Raw genomic sequence first — 16,428 nt, 5'->3', positions numbered from 1 at the left:
TGGCTGTAGGTAATCAATTCAATTCAATTAAATTCATGTCTATTTATATATCGCTTTTAAAATGTAGCTTTTTCAAAGCAGCTTAGCATACAAATTCTAGTAAATTGAAAATGTGTCAGGACAGTTTTCAGAATTGAAGTTGAGTTGAGTTGAGTGTGGTTTAAATTTCACTGCTGAAAGTCCAAACACTGAAGAGCAAATCCATCGATGCACAGCTCCACAAGTCCGAACCAAGCAAGCCAGTGGTGACATTGGAGAGGACAAAAACTTCACCAATTGATGAAAGTGAAGGGAAAAAAAGAAAAGACCTAGAGAGAAACTAGGCTCTGTTGGGCATGGCTATATTTCCTCTGGCCAAACTTCCTGTGTGGAGCTGCAATCTAGGTACCAGAGGCTGGAGAACACTGGACGTCCATCGTAAAGAACTGCAGGTGTGAGTAGGTCACCGGAGGGTGTTCAGGCTGGCCCACAGGATCAATGCGGTAGCTGATGTTATTTTCAATCAGAACACATTACACATGGCAAATCGCTGACTGCTCCAGATACTGAGCATGCCAAATATCTCACAGGCGTCGGCGACTCATCTGCGATTCTCTCAGATCACGTTTTTGACACTGTGGGATTGTTACTCACGTAAACGAGCCGATTTGCCTGTGATTTCGGACATTTGTCTAAGATTTCTCACAACCTGTCGGTGAGTCAAAATCGGTGCTAAAATCATGCAGTCCGAACTCGGCATTACTGTTTACATAAAGCTCCTATTCATTTTTCACAAATAATATCATGCGTAAGTAGTATGCTGTTATAAATACATATGGTATTTTGTTAAATGATCAAATTCAAAGGATTTTACCAGGTCATAAATTTCAGCACCTACAGTATCCCAATGTTTTGAATTGAATTATTGATGTCTTGAACTCACAGTTTCTACATGACTCATTGTGCATCGTCTTAAGTGATATCATACAGGGAAGGTCAGCATGGATTGCCTCATCCATCCAACTCTGTGGCATGCCAAAACTAGAGAGAGAGAGTATGCCTCTTTATTTGCTCTTCAGTATCCACTACATTCTTCAATTACTAGTATAATGTGCCAGTGGTCTATGACAGTTTCTTTTGAGAGCGAATCCACGGATTTGACAAAAAAGGGTTGGGGTCTTCTGATGAATGGAGTCATTGCGGCTTCTCTCTTCTACATCTTTTCATCAGTGACAGTTTTATAATGAAGAAAGCAGAGATCGCTCTCCATTTTGATATATGAACTTTTAGCTGAGATTTATTGCAATGGGAACAAAGGGCCACAGACAAACGAGGATCAAATAAGTGCACCGTGTACTGTTTGATCCTTTTGACTCGGTTGCTTTAATGTTTCGCACATTTTTTTGATGCTGTGATAGTATGTGTGGTCATGCAAAAGAATTAGTACTGTAGCTATTAAAATACTTCAGAAACTCATACATTAAATCTGTGCCTATTTCAGCTTGCAAAGTATAACATCAAGTCAAGTTACAGTATATTTGAGGAAACTGATTGCAACAAACCATTTAAGTTCAAAAACTAATCCTTATGAGTGCTGTGAACTTAATCCATTTGAGTAAACGAAGCAATTTGAGCACAGTAAAACCCAATAAATGAAGAGAACTCAAACCAACTGAGTACTGTAAAACCCAATAAGTTAAGGCAACTCAAACCATTTGAGGAAACTGATTGCAACAAACCATTTGAGTTAAAAAACTAATCTATATGAGGACTGTAAACTTACTCCATTTAAGTTGAAGTAATGAGGTATTTAATTAACTCATTACCTTCAACACTGAGTTTAAAACTCTTTTAAAATGAGTAGAATGAACTTTCAGTAAATTTTGAGTTAACTACACTCATTTCATTTGATAAAGTTGACTGTTGGGTTTTACAGTGTACTGTCCAAAGGCACACTTGGACAACAGTAAAAAAAAAGAGTCATGGTCCCAATTTTGTGATGCTTTGATAACAGTATATGCAAAGCCTAACATATGCACATATTTCGGCAGAATCTTGGAGTTGGGAGAAATGGTGAAACAGCTCAGAGCACAGAACAGTGAGAAGGAAAGCAATCTGATTGCACTGCGGAGCAATTTGGACAAGATGGTGAGCAGAAATTACAGCACATTCATAGTTGTTGGAATCATTAATTGGCTGTGTGGCTAAAAAGAGTAGGGTTGATAAACCCTGTCACTTCGTTAATGACTTGTCTGGATGCAGTTGGCTTGTCTAGTGTGTGTCATGATGGTTCAAGAAGCTGCACTTTGACCTGAATATTTTCATATACAGGAAACAAATCGGTCTGAAGACAGAACTGAGAGGGATGCCTTACGCAGTGAGATCAGCAGCCTGCATCAGATACTCCACAACATTAATCAGGTTTACTGAACGTGATTTAGATATATTGGACTAAAAATGCTTAATGTGATGAGAGTAATGCCGTGGTCACATTAAAGTTTGAGCATGCGAAAATCTGTTGTACAGCACTGCGAAAGGGGTGGGATTAAACAAGATGATTGGACATTTCAAAAAGTGAGTGATTGGTCCATATTTTAATTTGCTGTCTAGAGAGGTCATGTTTTAACGACTCTTCGATTGGTCTCACATAGTCACATGATGTAATTTTGCAGGTCAGCGTTCACCTAGCTTGAATTTTGCAATGTAGCGAACTGCAAAACTTGTTGCACAAGATTGCCTTTTCGGTCTGGCGCATTTGTATGCGTATGAATGGAAGTCTACACTACCGGACAAAAGTCTTCTCTTCAATCCCAGTTGTAAGTACAACACAAATAATAAAATTATACAAATAATGACTTGACTTGTAGTTGATCATTTGGAAAAGTGGCAGAAGGTAGATTTTACCAATGAGTCATCTGTTGAACTGCATCCCAATCATCACAAATACTGCAGAAGACCTATTGGCACCTGAATGGACCCAAGATTCTTACAGAATTCAGTCAAGTTTAGTGAAGGAAAAAATCATGGTTTGGGTTTACGTACTGTATGGGGGCATGCAAGAGATCTGCAGAGTGGATGGCAACATCAACAGCCTGAGGTATCAAGAAAATTTGTGCTGCCCATTACATTACCAACCACAGGAGAGGGTAAATTCTTCCGCAGGATAGCACTCCTTCTCATACTTCAGCCTCCACATCAAAGTTCCTGAAAGCAATGAAGGTCAAGGTACTCCAGGATTGGCCAGCCCAGTCACTAAATATGAACATTATTGAGCATGTCTGAGGTATGATGATGGAGGCATTGAAGATGAATTCAAAGAATCTTGATGAACTCTGGGAGTCCTGCAAGAACGCTTTCTTTGCCATTCCAGGTGACTTTATTAATAAATTATTTGAGTCATTGCAGAGATGTATGGATGCAGTCCTCCAAGCCCATGGGAGCCATACACAATATTAATTCATTTGTCATATATTTTTTTCTACTGTAGCATGATATTAGATTCTATACTGCACATTATTTTTGTTAAGTGACAAGACATTTGTCTAAGCAAAGTCAGACTTTACTGTCCTAATGAAATAATTAAAAGTCAAGGCATGATCATATTTTATTTTGGTAAAATAAGCGTAATCTAGAGGCTTTTGCCTTTCATATAAGCCACTTCTGATACCAAATGATCAACTAGAAATCAAGTTATTATTTGTTGTTTGTAAAACTTGGATAGGCGAAAACTCCAGTGTGACCCCGGCTTCACTGACCACATTAATGGTTTCATACAATTCAAATGGTAATGCGATATTTCAACAGAATATTGTGAACTCATCTTTTGTTTTCTCTGTTAGGTGGTCAGTGGAGAGGTTTCCCCAGACTGCTCATCCAAACATGAGCAGGCTTTTATTTCTGCAGGATCTATTTCCTCATTTCAACGAGAGGGTCCACTGATCGCTGTGCAAAAAGCACTCTTACAGCGACAGGCACAAACTGAGGTTTGCAACAAATCTCCAAGATACCAACCTTAAATGATACAGGTGTCAGCACTGTTAAATTAAGGGTGAAGTAAATTTTCTAAACAAATTATTGTTATGCTATCCCTACATAGCGGCACTGGCTCAACCAAGGGTTTGGGCAGGGCTATGTATTTGTCAAACCAATTGATGACAGGTGGAATGTTCTGGAAATATGTTTTTATTTTCTGTTTGGCAACGTTTGTTGAACCTAAATCACACACATCACCTTTAAAAATGCTTTCATAGCACTTTATTAGATCACTAATCTTATCTCCTGCTATCAAAAAGAGTATGTAATTTCAGTTCATTTAACAAAATCACAATATCTATCCACCCAAAGGATCTGCAAGCATGTCTGGAAGCTTCCCAAGAGCAAGTTGTCACCTTGCAAAAGCAGCTGCATGTGGAAGAAGATAAAACCAGAACTTTGGAAAAAAGACTCCAAGAACTGCAGCAAGAGAACCAGATATTGGAAAGAGCTGAGGAGGACAGCACCAGAGATGCTGAGAGATACCGCAACTCACTGGGAATTGTAACCAGGTCTGCTACTGATCAAACCTGGCACTTCAATACTATTTCCACTGTTAAATTTGAACCCTTTTACATCAGCATTCTTCTACAAAGCTCTTATGACATTTGTAGGCCAATCCAGAAGGCAAATAACTTAAAGATTTGTCCTGATTTTATTTGCATCAAAAGTTATGATATGCTACATTATAATTCTGATTAACCAAGTTGTAGATGTAGTTCTAATCCTAATCTAGCAGACTTAATGGCTCAAAAAGTATTTCCCTCTATTTTTAGTACTAATATATATCCTGAACAGTCATATACTGTACCACACAACAGTTGCTACTGTCTTTCTCTCTTTCTAGTGAAAAAGGAGAGCTTGAGAGGCAGCTCTCAGCCATGCAGCAGCAGCTGGAATGCACACAAACAGAGCAGGAAGGTTTGAGAAGTTCCTCTCTGGATGTTCAGAGGCAGAGAGACCTCCTCAGGCAGCAGAGGGAGGACCTGGAGAGGCAGCTGGCCCGAGAACGCTCTGAATCCGAGAGGGGGTATGACATTGCGAAACCTCAAACCCTTTGACTTCCTTCTTGGCCCTTGTTTATTTCCCTGTCCTATTGTTTACTGTCAGTATCACTAGCACATGTTGTCCTTAAAGTAGCCTTGAATCAATCCAGAGTAGTATTGTTTACAAAGTCCATTAAAGATGAAGATGGATAATGCATTTAGTTTACTTGTTAGGTCAAAGGTAACAAGCCTGATCTTGTTGTTTTCATGTCTGATCATTATGCAATGTATATGGATATTATTATATTTAACCTCAAGCCGTTTGGAGGTCGAAACATCTTTGATGAGTTAGTTTATATAAAAAAATATATCTGCTAAAAAAAGTATGTGCATTCAGTATGACTACACTACCTGACAAAAGTCTTGTCTTCAATCCTGGTTGTAAGAGCAACAGATAATTACTTGACATCTAGTTGATCATTCAGAAAAGTGGCAGAAGGTAGGTTTTTCCAATTAATCATCTGTTCAACAGCATCTCAATCATCACAAATACTGCAGAAGACCTATTGGAACCTGAATGGACCCAAGATTCTCACAGAAATCAGTCAAGTTTAGTGAAGGAAAAATCATGGTTTGGGGTTGCATTCAGTATGGGGCCGTGTGAGAGATCTGCAAAGTGGCAGGAAACATCAACAGCCTGAGGTATCAAGACATTTGTGCTGCCCATTACATTACAAACCACAGGTTAGGCCAAATTCTTTAGCAGGATGGTGCTCCTCATACTTCAGCCTCCAAGATGCTCCAGGAATGGCCAGGCCAGTCATCAGACATGAACATTAGTGAGCATGTCTGGGGTAAGATAAAGGGAGAGGCATTTAAGATGAATCCAAATAATCTTGATGAACTCTGGGAGTCCTGCAAGAACACTGTTAAGTGACAAGACTTTTGTTTAAGCAAAGTCAGACCTTACTGTCCTAAGTAAATAATTAAAAATCAAGGCATGATCATATTTTATTTTGGTAAAACAAGTGAAAATTAAGTAATCTAGAGGCCTTTGCCTTTTATATAAGCCACTTCTGATACCATATGATCAACTAGAAGTCAAGATAATATTTGTTGTTCCTAAAACTACAAGACTTTTGTCAGGTAGTGTATGTGTTTATATGAATATTATTAAGCTTAGTTTGTGTATACAGTTTGCCACATAGCTGATTTGGTTGCTCTTTGCCATGTCTTGACAGTTTGTTTCCATTTGTGTATGTGTTCTACAGTCAACACACTCTGGAGCAGTTGGAGACAAGATACTCAGATGTGCGTAAAGAACTAGTCACACTAAAGGAAGCTTTAAGTCAGCTGTCTTTACAGAAAGAGGTTCTGGAGGACGAAAACAGAAGTCTTGCACAGGCTCTCTCTAAGGTATTGCTTGACATTTACTTACCTGACCCCTTCTTCATTCATCCATTTACTAACCCACTCATTCGTTCCATCACACTCACTCACCTGCTCACTTATTAATTCACAGCGCTTTCCAAACACGCACACCTTCTTCCAGCAAGGTCACTCACTAACATAATCTCTCAAACTTGTTTGCTCAATTTTTTCACTCACTTGTTAGCACACACATTCTTTTAAACCACTCATTTATTAACTCCCTCCTTCAGTCATTTACATATTCTCTTTAATCATTCATCAATTAATTCTTTAATTCACATATTCACTCGTTCATCTAACAAAAGCAAATCTAGGTCGACATAAACCTGTCCTTACCTGCGTGCTCCTACAGTGAATTACACCCAGTCATAAAACGGTTTACCCAGTTTTGCATTATTTATCTGTTAAGTAAATACAGAGTTTTTCCCCTGTCAAATGTCCAACTCAGTTGTTGAATTACTGGAAACTCGGTTTACTTTGACCTTGGGTGAGTTATGTAGCTCTGCTTATTTGTAGTGGTTGAGATTTACCATGCAAAACTGCCTTTGCAAGATTTTTTCATCACTTGATCTGTCTAACTTACAGTTTTTCCGCACTTCCCCAGGTCATTCTGGGGACAAAATTTAATGGTTAAATGGAAGTGCTATTAAACAGCTCTGCAAACATATTTTACCCTGACCACTGATTACAAAATAAATGCCGGTTACATGAACATGGTAACTAATGATTGTATGTAGCTATGCTTCCCACTGATGTTTGTAATGCCTCCCTATAGGGGGAGGCCCAGAATGCAGAGCAGGAACTGGCGCTCACTAAACTACGAAGTGAAGATGCAGGGCTACAGGACTCCCTGGCCAAGATGGGAGCCCTAAGTGAGGGATTGGCTAAAGACAAGGTTGAATTAAACCGTCTTCTCCTACAGGTCAGTGTCATGGAATTGGATTGTGTGCGTATTGTTTTTAAACATTTTACATTTTTATTCCCTTAGGGGAGATTACGGTATTTAATTTTAATTGCATGATATACTGGATTACATTATGGTCACAAGCCTCTTCAACTCCATTAAAGCCTATTGTTACGATATACAGTACAAACAAGCAATTAAAATGAAGGATTTGAAGCCTATATGATAGGATCCCAGTGCTGTTTTACGCAAGCATAACCTTTTTTAGTTTTGATAGCTTCGTTGATTTAAATTCAATTCAATTAATGTTTATTTATATCGCATTTTTACAATGTAGATTGTGACAAAGAAGCTTAACATAGAAGTTTTAGTAAATTGAAACTGTGTTGGAACTGTGTTAGTTCAGCTCAGTGTGGTTTAATTCCACTGCTGAAAGTCCAAACACTGAAGAGCAAATCCATCGATGCACAGCTCCACAAGTCCCAAACCAAGCAAGCCAGTGGCGAGAAACAAACTTCACCAATTGACAAAAGTGAAGTAAAAAACCTCAGTTGGGGATGACCATACCTCCTCTGACCAAACTTCCTATGCAGAGCTGCAGTCTAGGCACGGTAGGCTGGAGAACACTGAACGTTCTTCATGGAGAACTGCAAGTGTGAGTAGGTCACCGGCGGATGATCTGGCTGGCCCACGGGATCAATGCGAAGACTCGTCTGTCACTGCAGTCTTTCAGAAATCAGTCTCATGCTCTCTACTCCTTCATGACCACCACAGCATCAGCTCAGGATGTGGCCTGGTCCAGGATTATGGATACCTTGGCATAATTTCTTTACAAGTCTTGGATTGCATCAGTGGCACTGCATAATCTCTAGAGGTCCTTAGGATGAGTATCCCCAGGTGGATATAGGGAATAAAGAAAATAAATAGCGTAGCCTCTGTTCATAGTGTATTTAAACGAGGTGCAAAAATGAAGTGCTATAAATGAAAATAGTAGTTATATAAACAAACATAGAAAAACAAACATGTAAAGCATATAAGTATTTCTAACAAAATATCTGGTTTCATTAAGACAGGAGGAGTGTGTTCTACAGGTGGTTTGTCAAGCCCACTCACCTCATCATACTGCATGTGTGATGCACTGTGTGTATGCTTTTCTAAAAAGATAGATCTTTAAACTAGTTTTGAACTGAGAGTGTGTGCTTGAGCCTCGGACATTATCAGGAAGGCTATTCCAGAGTTTAGGAACCATAAAATAAAAGGCTCGACCTCCTTTAGTAAACTTTGCTATTCTGGGTACTACCTGAAGCCCTGAGTTTCGAGATTTTAAAGAGGGTTGCATTGTTGCCAGACAGAGGTTTGAGGATTTTATCTTGAAATGTTTGAATAATCATGTACCATTGCCATTTTCTGAGTTAATCAGTAAACGTCAGCCATTTCAGAAGCGACAGTTAATGATGTCTTGTTCCAAAATGTTAGACCTCCTTTGGTCATTCTGTCTTTTTCGTAAAAGGAACAAAACTCTGGAATGCTTTACCTGTTGACCTAAAATTTTAAACTTAAGTAAATGTTTTTAATATAGTAGATAAAAAGTGGTAGAAAAAAAAACAGTGTTTACATAAATAGGCTATTATTAGTCTATTGTTTGATTTTGCTGTATTTTTTGTTATGTTTTTTTTATTTATTTATTGTAATTAATAACCTTTTATTATCACATCACAAAGTGACTGGCAGACATCATATCAATTACTGATGATACTTTGTTTGTTAATTTTTCTGCTGCCAGGCCGAGGCTGAAAAAGTAGAGCTTTGTGAGCGCAGACGGGAAGCAGAACTAGAGCGAGTGGCAGCCAGAGAGGAACTAGCTCGACTTCAGCAGGAGCTGTTAGAACTTACGGCAGAGAAGCGTGCTCTGGAGGCATCACACATTCACCTTCAAGAGGCCCGAATGACTCTAGATGCAGAGTACAACCTCCTGCAGAGAGAGAAAAGCTCAGTCCTCGAGCAGCTTGCCCAGGTCAGCCGTTTTCCTCACAAAAAGCGTGGGTGTGTGCCCCATTACCCAGCATGATTCACAACTCTCAGCTGTGCTCTGATGGGTCTTGTTGTCACATTAAAACACTAAGGGAAGATATTGGACCCATCTGCCGTGGTACTCAACACCTTCCTCCAAGAGTTCCATATATGAATCTTGGCCCATGTGTGTTTTATGAGTGGCAAAGGAATTGAATGTCGGAGGCAAAAGGGATTTTGAGTACAAATGAAGGACAGGAAGACTGCAGAGATAGATATTACAGAAGGGTAATATCACAGTGAGAGAGACTGAGTGAGAAAAGCTGTAAATCACAAGGCTGATCTGTCTTCTCAACAGACAGTGTGGAATTTGTCTGCTTTCTTTTTTTCTACACCTACAGTCGTGTTTTACTGAGGAGTCACTATGTTAAAACTGTAGAGTTTTCAAGTTGTGATAAATCAGTCACTTTCATTTTAGCACAGTCTTGAAGATATAGTTTAAATTATTAGTACAGTACATTATTTGCAACATGTCTTTTTTATCATTTTACTTGTTGCTTTTTCAGTTGACCTGCTTGGCAGAAAGCTTCAGTAAAATTTCCTTTATTAGTTTGGTTTAGCGCAGGCTCGTGGGGAAAGGTTTAACATATCAGGAAAATATTAGAACAGCCTGCTGTTCTTTAGCAGTCAGTTAGTGGCATAATCTGGGATTTCACTTGATTGATAAACCACCAAATTATTGTCTAAGTACTTGACTCATAACTATGACATTGTTCCTAATTCTATTTTTGTACCCCTACCCCTTCCCCTTGGCCCTTGAAACAGAGTGTGAATGGGAAGGGCTTCAAAATTTACCCCTAAGAAATGGGACAGCACTACTTTGTTCTGTAGACTATCGAAAAAAAAATAGCTTAAAGGGGCTAATAAATTTGACCTTAAAATGGTTCATAAAAAATTAAAAACTGCTTTTATTCTAGTCTAAATAAAGCAAATAAGACTTTCTCCAGAAGAAAAAATATTATCAGACATACTGTGAAAATTTCCTTGCTCCATTAAACATCATTTGGAAATATTAAAAAAGGGGGAAATTCAAAGGGGGGCTAATAATTCTGACTTCAACTGTATGTGTATATATATATATATATATATATATATATATATATATATATATATATATATATATATATATATATATATATATATATATATATATATACATATATAATTTTATTTCTTTATTTTTTTTTTAACAGGGACATGCACAAAATTGCATTAACCTCAAAAAGGAAAGATTCATTGTGCCAAGTTGTAGCAGGATTGCAGTTTAAAACATACAGGCATAATAGCATATAAACTAAAACACTGACAAATCAAAAACATCTCACTCAGTGTGTACAAATTTGATTTGACAAGAACCACCTTCTAGTCAGGCATGAAAACATCTTTTAATTTGTACATGTGATTATTTCTGTTGGAAGAGAATTCTATACATTTGTGGCTAGTCTTACGTCTAGGGACAATACATTCCTCTCCCATAGAATGTGTCGTTCGCGATGTTTTCTCTAATTGGGAATTAAACATTTTTTTTAACGATGGAGCAGAAAGATTGTGAATAGTTTAAAAAACAAAACAAATACTGAAATATATTAATAATATTATCAAAACTATTATCAAGACTATGTTTTTTTTTTAAATATTGCAGTGATGGTACAACCAAGGCTTTTCATCATAAATTTTAAGTGCTCTCTTGTATAATGATTCCAACGGTGCCTGAGACGAGCTTGTAATACAGTACAACAAATGTGAAACAATCATAGTATTTCAATACATACCAGAGGCCTCATGAGTCAGAGAATCTCTGATATGTATAAAATTTCTTAGATTGAATCTCAGTGTGGTAGCAAATTTTTTAAATATGAGATTTAAAATTAAGGTTTGAGTCCAACGTGAGACCTAAATATTTGAATTTGGTGACATTTTTAATACTTTGCCCATTTATAAAAATTTCTAAAACATTTCTAACTTTATACTTATTTGAGAAACACATGGATGTATTAAAACATGTGCTTGTTTGATACAAAAATTTGTATTAATGACAAGAAATACTAATTTGTGCATCTCTTGATTTCCGTGTGCAGCCATGCTGCCATTGTAGATGGTGTATTCTGGGAAATTTTTATACCCCTTGGTTTCGAGCGTGATTCTCAAAAATCTTAATTTCGAGGGCTATCTAGCCCTTCCCTTTAGCCCTACGGCTTCAAGCTAAAGAGAATTGGAACACCCCTACCCCTTCACACGAACGTGCAAAACGAGGGGTTAGAGGAAGGGCTAAGGAGTAGAATTGGGATTGGGCCTTACTATTAGCAAACACTGGATTTTCTTTGTATTTATTCTGATTGAAAATCATGAAAATCCATGTACGTGTGTGATTTTTTTTTTAAATAATTTTATTTTTTGTTTTGTTTTGTAGGCCAGTAAGCAGAAACAAGCTGTGCAGGAACAGTTAAATGCATGTCATAGAGAAATGGAGCTAAACGTTGCCTTGCTGCAGAAGACTTACAAAGAGAGAGATGAACTGGCAAGAGACAAAGCCAATCTCACAGTGCAACTCACCTCAGAGCAACATAAATCCAAGGCTCTGGCCCAAGACCTGGCCGTTCTACGGTGAGTCAGTGTGTGTTAGTGTTTTATTGCGAGTAGGATTTGGTGTATTAATGTGTTTATATGGGCTAAGTGTTTGTATTTATGTTGGAGATTTGACCCTGGCAAGCAAAGTAAAACACCTGTGTTTTCAACATGTTTTTTTTTGAGTAATTATCAATTGGGCCTTTTCAATCATGTAACTCTTCCTAGTTTCACTGAGTCTGTTTTGCGAGAGAATCACCGTGAGGTTAAGCCTGTGTTTTGCTGTATAAATCATCTCCTTAGAACATCTCATCTGTCCCGAATGATGTTAGCTAAAGAAACAACCATTTAAAGACGTTCATTAACAAAACTCAACCTATTTTTCTTTGTATTCCCTCACCATCTCTCTTGCTTTTTCCTCTTGCTCAGGGCTGAGAGAGAGTCTCTAGAGTCAAGCCTGTTGGACAGGCAGGAACTGGCCTCATCTCTAGAGGCCGTACGAGATAGACTAGATGGAGAGAATGCTAGTCTACAGCAGGCTAACAAGTACTTGACGCGTGAGTTTCTCTCCAGGGAGCCTTTATCCCACTCTCATTGACTTGGCTGGACCTACTGGCCACTGGGCCCCAGCTATAGTCCACGAGGGGCTCATATTTTCACTCGGAACTGGGGAACAGCTGAGGGGTCGGCCGAGGATTTCTCTAGAGCTTAACAAAGTCCCCTCTCAGATGTCATCCACACTGTACTATTTATGTGTTGTGCTGTCATCATATATTGTGTAATGATGATTCTTAAGAGCATTTATAATTTTAGGTTTCCAGCGTGCTGGAACCGAGTGTGTCCCTAATGTATATTTTCATTACAAAGCATATTTCTCCTCTGTGTATTTACTTGTTCCTCCCTCTGCACAGGTGAACTTTCTAGTGTTCAAAGTGAACTAGAGCAGCAAATGTCCCGGGCTTTGCAGGAGAAACAGTCTTTAGAGTTAAAGCTTGCTCAGGCAGAAAGAAACGCACAACAAATCCTCATTACAACACAGCAAAGCCACCAGGAGCAACTGCACACTGAGCGAAAACACAAGGTATTTTTGACAATTTGTAATGTGTAGGGGTACTGTTTATCAGTGCATTTGATGACATTTTTTATACAAAGTCCTATTTCTAAATCAGTGAGATTTCATCTACAGGGTTTCAATGCATTGTACAAACATAGGTGAATTGTTACATCACTAGAAGTTGCAAGCTTGCTGACTCACAATGGCTCTCTCATACAGTATATGTCCATAAAAATCAAATCCAAGCTCCTTGCAACTGCTCTGTGCTCTTGACATGCCAATTGGGTGTCCTGTATTAATGCAAGTTTGACAATGGACTATTACGTAATAGTCTGTTGCATTATACCAAAGTCCCTTTAAGGCAAGTCATTTCACTTTGCGGCTATCTTTAAAATGCCTTTCAGGCATACTAGCTGCATCCCAATTGGCACACTATACATTATGAGCTTGTGCACTTACACACAATCGATTCACAGTGATTAAAATTGTTACATTGTTGCTCTTTGTTCTTGGAGCGGTTCGCTTTCATGCGGCAAAGTTTCTAAACGGACCAAAATAGCTAAAACAAGTCATGTGTGAGTAAACTCTCCTCACATTGGTCAGAGTTTCACTGTTTATTTTGCAGAGTCCTGCTCAGCTGTCAGGGGGGTGGTGGTTTGAAGTTTGACAAGGTGCACGCGATGTGTCTAAAGAGCGAGGAGGGATGCGGTGGGGAGGGGTGAGAGGGGTACATGACGTATTTGAGGACCGGGAGGGAGACTCGCGGTTTCCAGGAGATTATAACTCATTTGTGGGCATCTGGGAGTCTCCCGCAAATGCACAGAGACTTCCGGATGCCTGCAAACGAGTGATAATCTCCCGGAAATTGCTTGTCTCCCTCCCTGTCCTCAAATACTTCCAGGAGACTTGGGATGTCTGGAATGACCTCCCGCCCTACTCATAATTCTCTCTTCATATAGCCGTATGCCTATTACATATCCATAAAACAATGTGATATAGCTGGGCTCGGATCATATCGCTTTCTCACTACAAACGATCCGCTCCATAGTTCGTTTCAATCGAGCCGAGACCACCTCATTCAGGCGATCTCGGACCGATTGATTTGGCGCAGATCGAGCGCTATTGCTGGTTTCACATATGCCAAACGAACCGCGCTAACTGGGCAAACGAGACAGGTTCCGAAATAAGTTTCAATCAGTGGATGTTTCATCCTTAACATACAGTAATAAAAGGGTAGTAAATTTGAACAGTGCACAAGGGTTAAGATGGCACTTGAGACAGGAAGTAAACTAGCAGGCAATACAGCCTGTGAATATTCAGCCTGATCTCACGGGAAAACGTATTTTACGTTTTGTCAGTTTAGTGGCTAATTCGTACGAATTTGTACGAGTTCAGTCGTACAATATTGTACGATTTTAAAAAGGAGTCGTGGCACCTAACCCCACCCCTAAAACCAACCGTCATTGGGGAATGAGCAAATCATACTAAAATGTACGAATTAGATCGTACGAATTCATATGAATTAGCCACTAAATCAAAAAGTTACGTATTGCCATGAGAGTGTGTTGGAATATTTCAGACACAAATAGTTAAAACATCTATAGATATACAACTATTAATTCATCTGAAAAATTCTGGCAGATTTGATATAAGCCTGAACTGTAAAACTCTCCTGTGGATCAAGAGAGTATTTGGATGCTTTATAACACCTGCACCTGCCTTGTATGTCTCAGGAACGCATGCACGCAGAGTTGTGCGCACAGAGGGAGCAGGCAGAATCGCAGCTGCGGGCCGAGTGCAAGGAGCTGCGCATACAGAGTCGCAGAGTTCTGCAACAGCTGCAGGAAGATCTAGCCAAACTGCAGCAACACTGTACAGAGTCCCTACTGCAGGCCGAGAGCCATAAACAGCAGGTGTGTGTATCTGTTACTCGGAGGAACACAATAAAAACCATTTGACAACTTACTTTCAATCTGATCAAAAGGTGTGACTGTAACCCCGAATGGCCTTAAACATAAGATGGGCAACACTCTAAGTTTGTTCACACAGCATTAACTCAGAGATGACTGTGCTTGATTGGCAGGTTCTGTCTGAAAAGGAGGCAGAGAAAGCGACTCTTATCGAGCGCATAATCACCCTCGAGCGTGACATGGAGGCAGCTGCCCTTGAAAAGGATCGTATGCGTAGAGATTTCCTGAGCAAGCAGGAGCAAGACAAGGTATAATAAATCTAAATATATCTGTAGCTCTTGTTTGTATGCTTCTTAGATTATGGCTGTTAAGTTTAACATTACAGCACAAAGATGAAAGTTTTTCTCATATTTATTGAATTTCACATAAAAACCGTTGCAGTCTGTTTGGAGACATGAACCCACCACACACACTAGACTGATCTTTATCACAATGTAAATTATGATCATATCAAAATGTTTTTATTGTAAAAATGTTATTATTGTAGCTACATTGTTTATTTATATAGAATATTATTGTTTCTCAGTAATTTGGGTTATCCCTTTTGTGCTGTTGGGGTTGTTTTCATTAACTCTGGGATGATTTTGAGTCTTAATTTGGCCATATCTGTTTCTGTGTTTTAGCTAGCACAATGCTTTTTGGTGACAAATCTTATTTTGACACATATTTTGGGAAAATGCTTAGATTTAAAAAAAAAAAAAAAAAAAAAACTCAACAATACATTCTGGACAAAAACCCTTTTGTCACAGTATGTTCGGGATGAAAACATCCACTAAATCAAACTGCTGTAAAATCAAATGAATATTTTTTATTTTTTATTTTTTTGCAGAAATCTGTTATCCAACCTCAATCCTGATCAAAACTACTTAATTGTTTAACAAATTGCAGAATTTTTCCTAAACTCTGCGTGCCCTGTACCGGGTCGTGACATCATTTACTTCCGCATTCTTTACATTTTAAAGGTCTGTACTGGCCCAATACCCCCATCATGGTTCCGTTCTCTCATCAGTTGGAATAGAATAACTTTTGCATAGATTATGATAGAGACATTTTTCTTTTTTTTTCTGTGATTACTGACATGTGCAGGAACAAACATAATTAATTACAGTAACCTAGAACCACAAGGTACACCAGAAGGTACACTTTCAAATTTGAGTTTACAAAAAAAAAAGCGCCTCTTTTTGGAGGGGTTTATTATAACACAGAAAACATATACGATTATTTTAATCACTTTTAACAGTGTTTCAAAATTCATTCATTCATTTTCTTTTTCGGCTTAGTCTCTTTATTAATCCGGGGTCGCCACAGCGGAATGAACTGCCAACTTATCCAGCACATGTTTTACGCAGCGGATGCCCTTCCAGCTGCAACCCATCTCTGGGAAACATCCATACACACTCATTCACACTCATACACTACGGACAATTTAGCCTACCA

The 16,428-nt window shown here is 38.7% G+C and overlaps 1 protein-coding gene across 1 annotated transcript in view; it reads left to right on the top strand.

Annotated features, from left to right (window-relative positions):
* The window catches only part of crocc2 (ciliary rootlet coiled-coil, rootletin family member 2), an 83,726-nt gene that overhangs the window by 45,601 nt on the left and 21,697 nt on the right, over nucleotides 1–16,428 (top strand). The window contains 13 exon segments of the mRNA XM_056460729.1: nucleotides 2,031–2,127; nucleotides 2,311–2,400; nucleotides 3,819–3,962; nucleotides 4,324–4,523; nucleotides 4,859–5,041; nucleotides 6,269–6,413; nucleotides 7,204–7,350; nucleotides 9,116–9,346; nucleotides 11,813–12,006; nucleotides 12,397–12,524; nucleotides 12,879–13,048; nucleotides 14,755–14,934; nucleotides 15,105–15,239. Of these exon segments, the coding sequence (XP_056316704.1) occupies nucleotides 2,031–2,127; nucleotides 2,311–2,400; nucleotides 3,819–3,962; nucleotides 4,324–4,523; nucleotides 4,859–5,041; nucleotides 6,269–6,413; nucleotides 7,204–7,350; nucleotides 9,116–9,346; nucleotides 11,813–12,006; nucleotides 12,397–12,524; nucleotides 12,879–13,048; nucleotides 14,755–14,934; nucleotides 15,105–15,239 (2,044 nt within the window).

This window comes from Danio aesculapii, chromosome 6, assembly GCF_903798145.1.
Source record: "Danio aesculapii chromosome 6, fDanAes4.1, whole genome shotgun sequence".
Taxonomy (NCBI): domain Eukaryota; kingdom Metazoa; phylum Chordata; class Actinopteri; order Cypriniformes; family Danionidae; genus Danio; species Danio aesculapii.
Note: the sequence above shows the minus strand (reverse complement) of the source record. Positions and strands in the feature narration are given on the sequence as shown.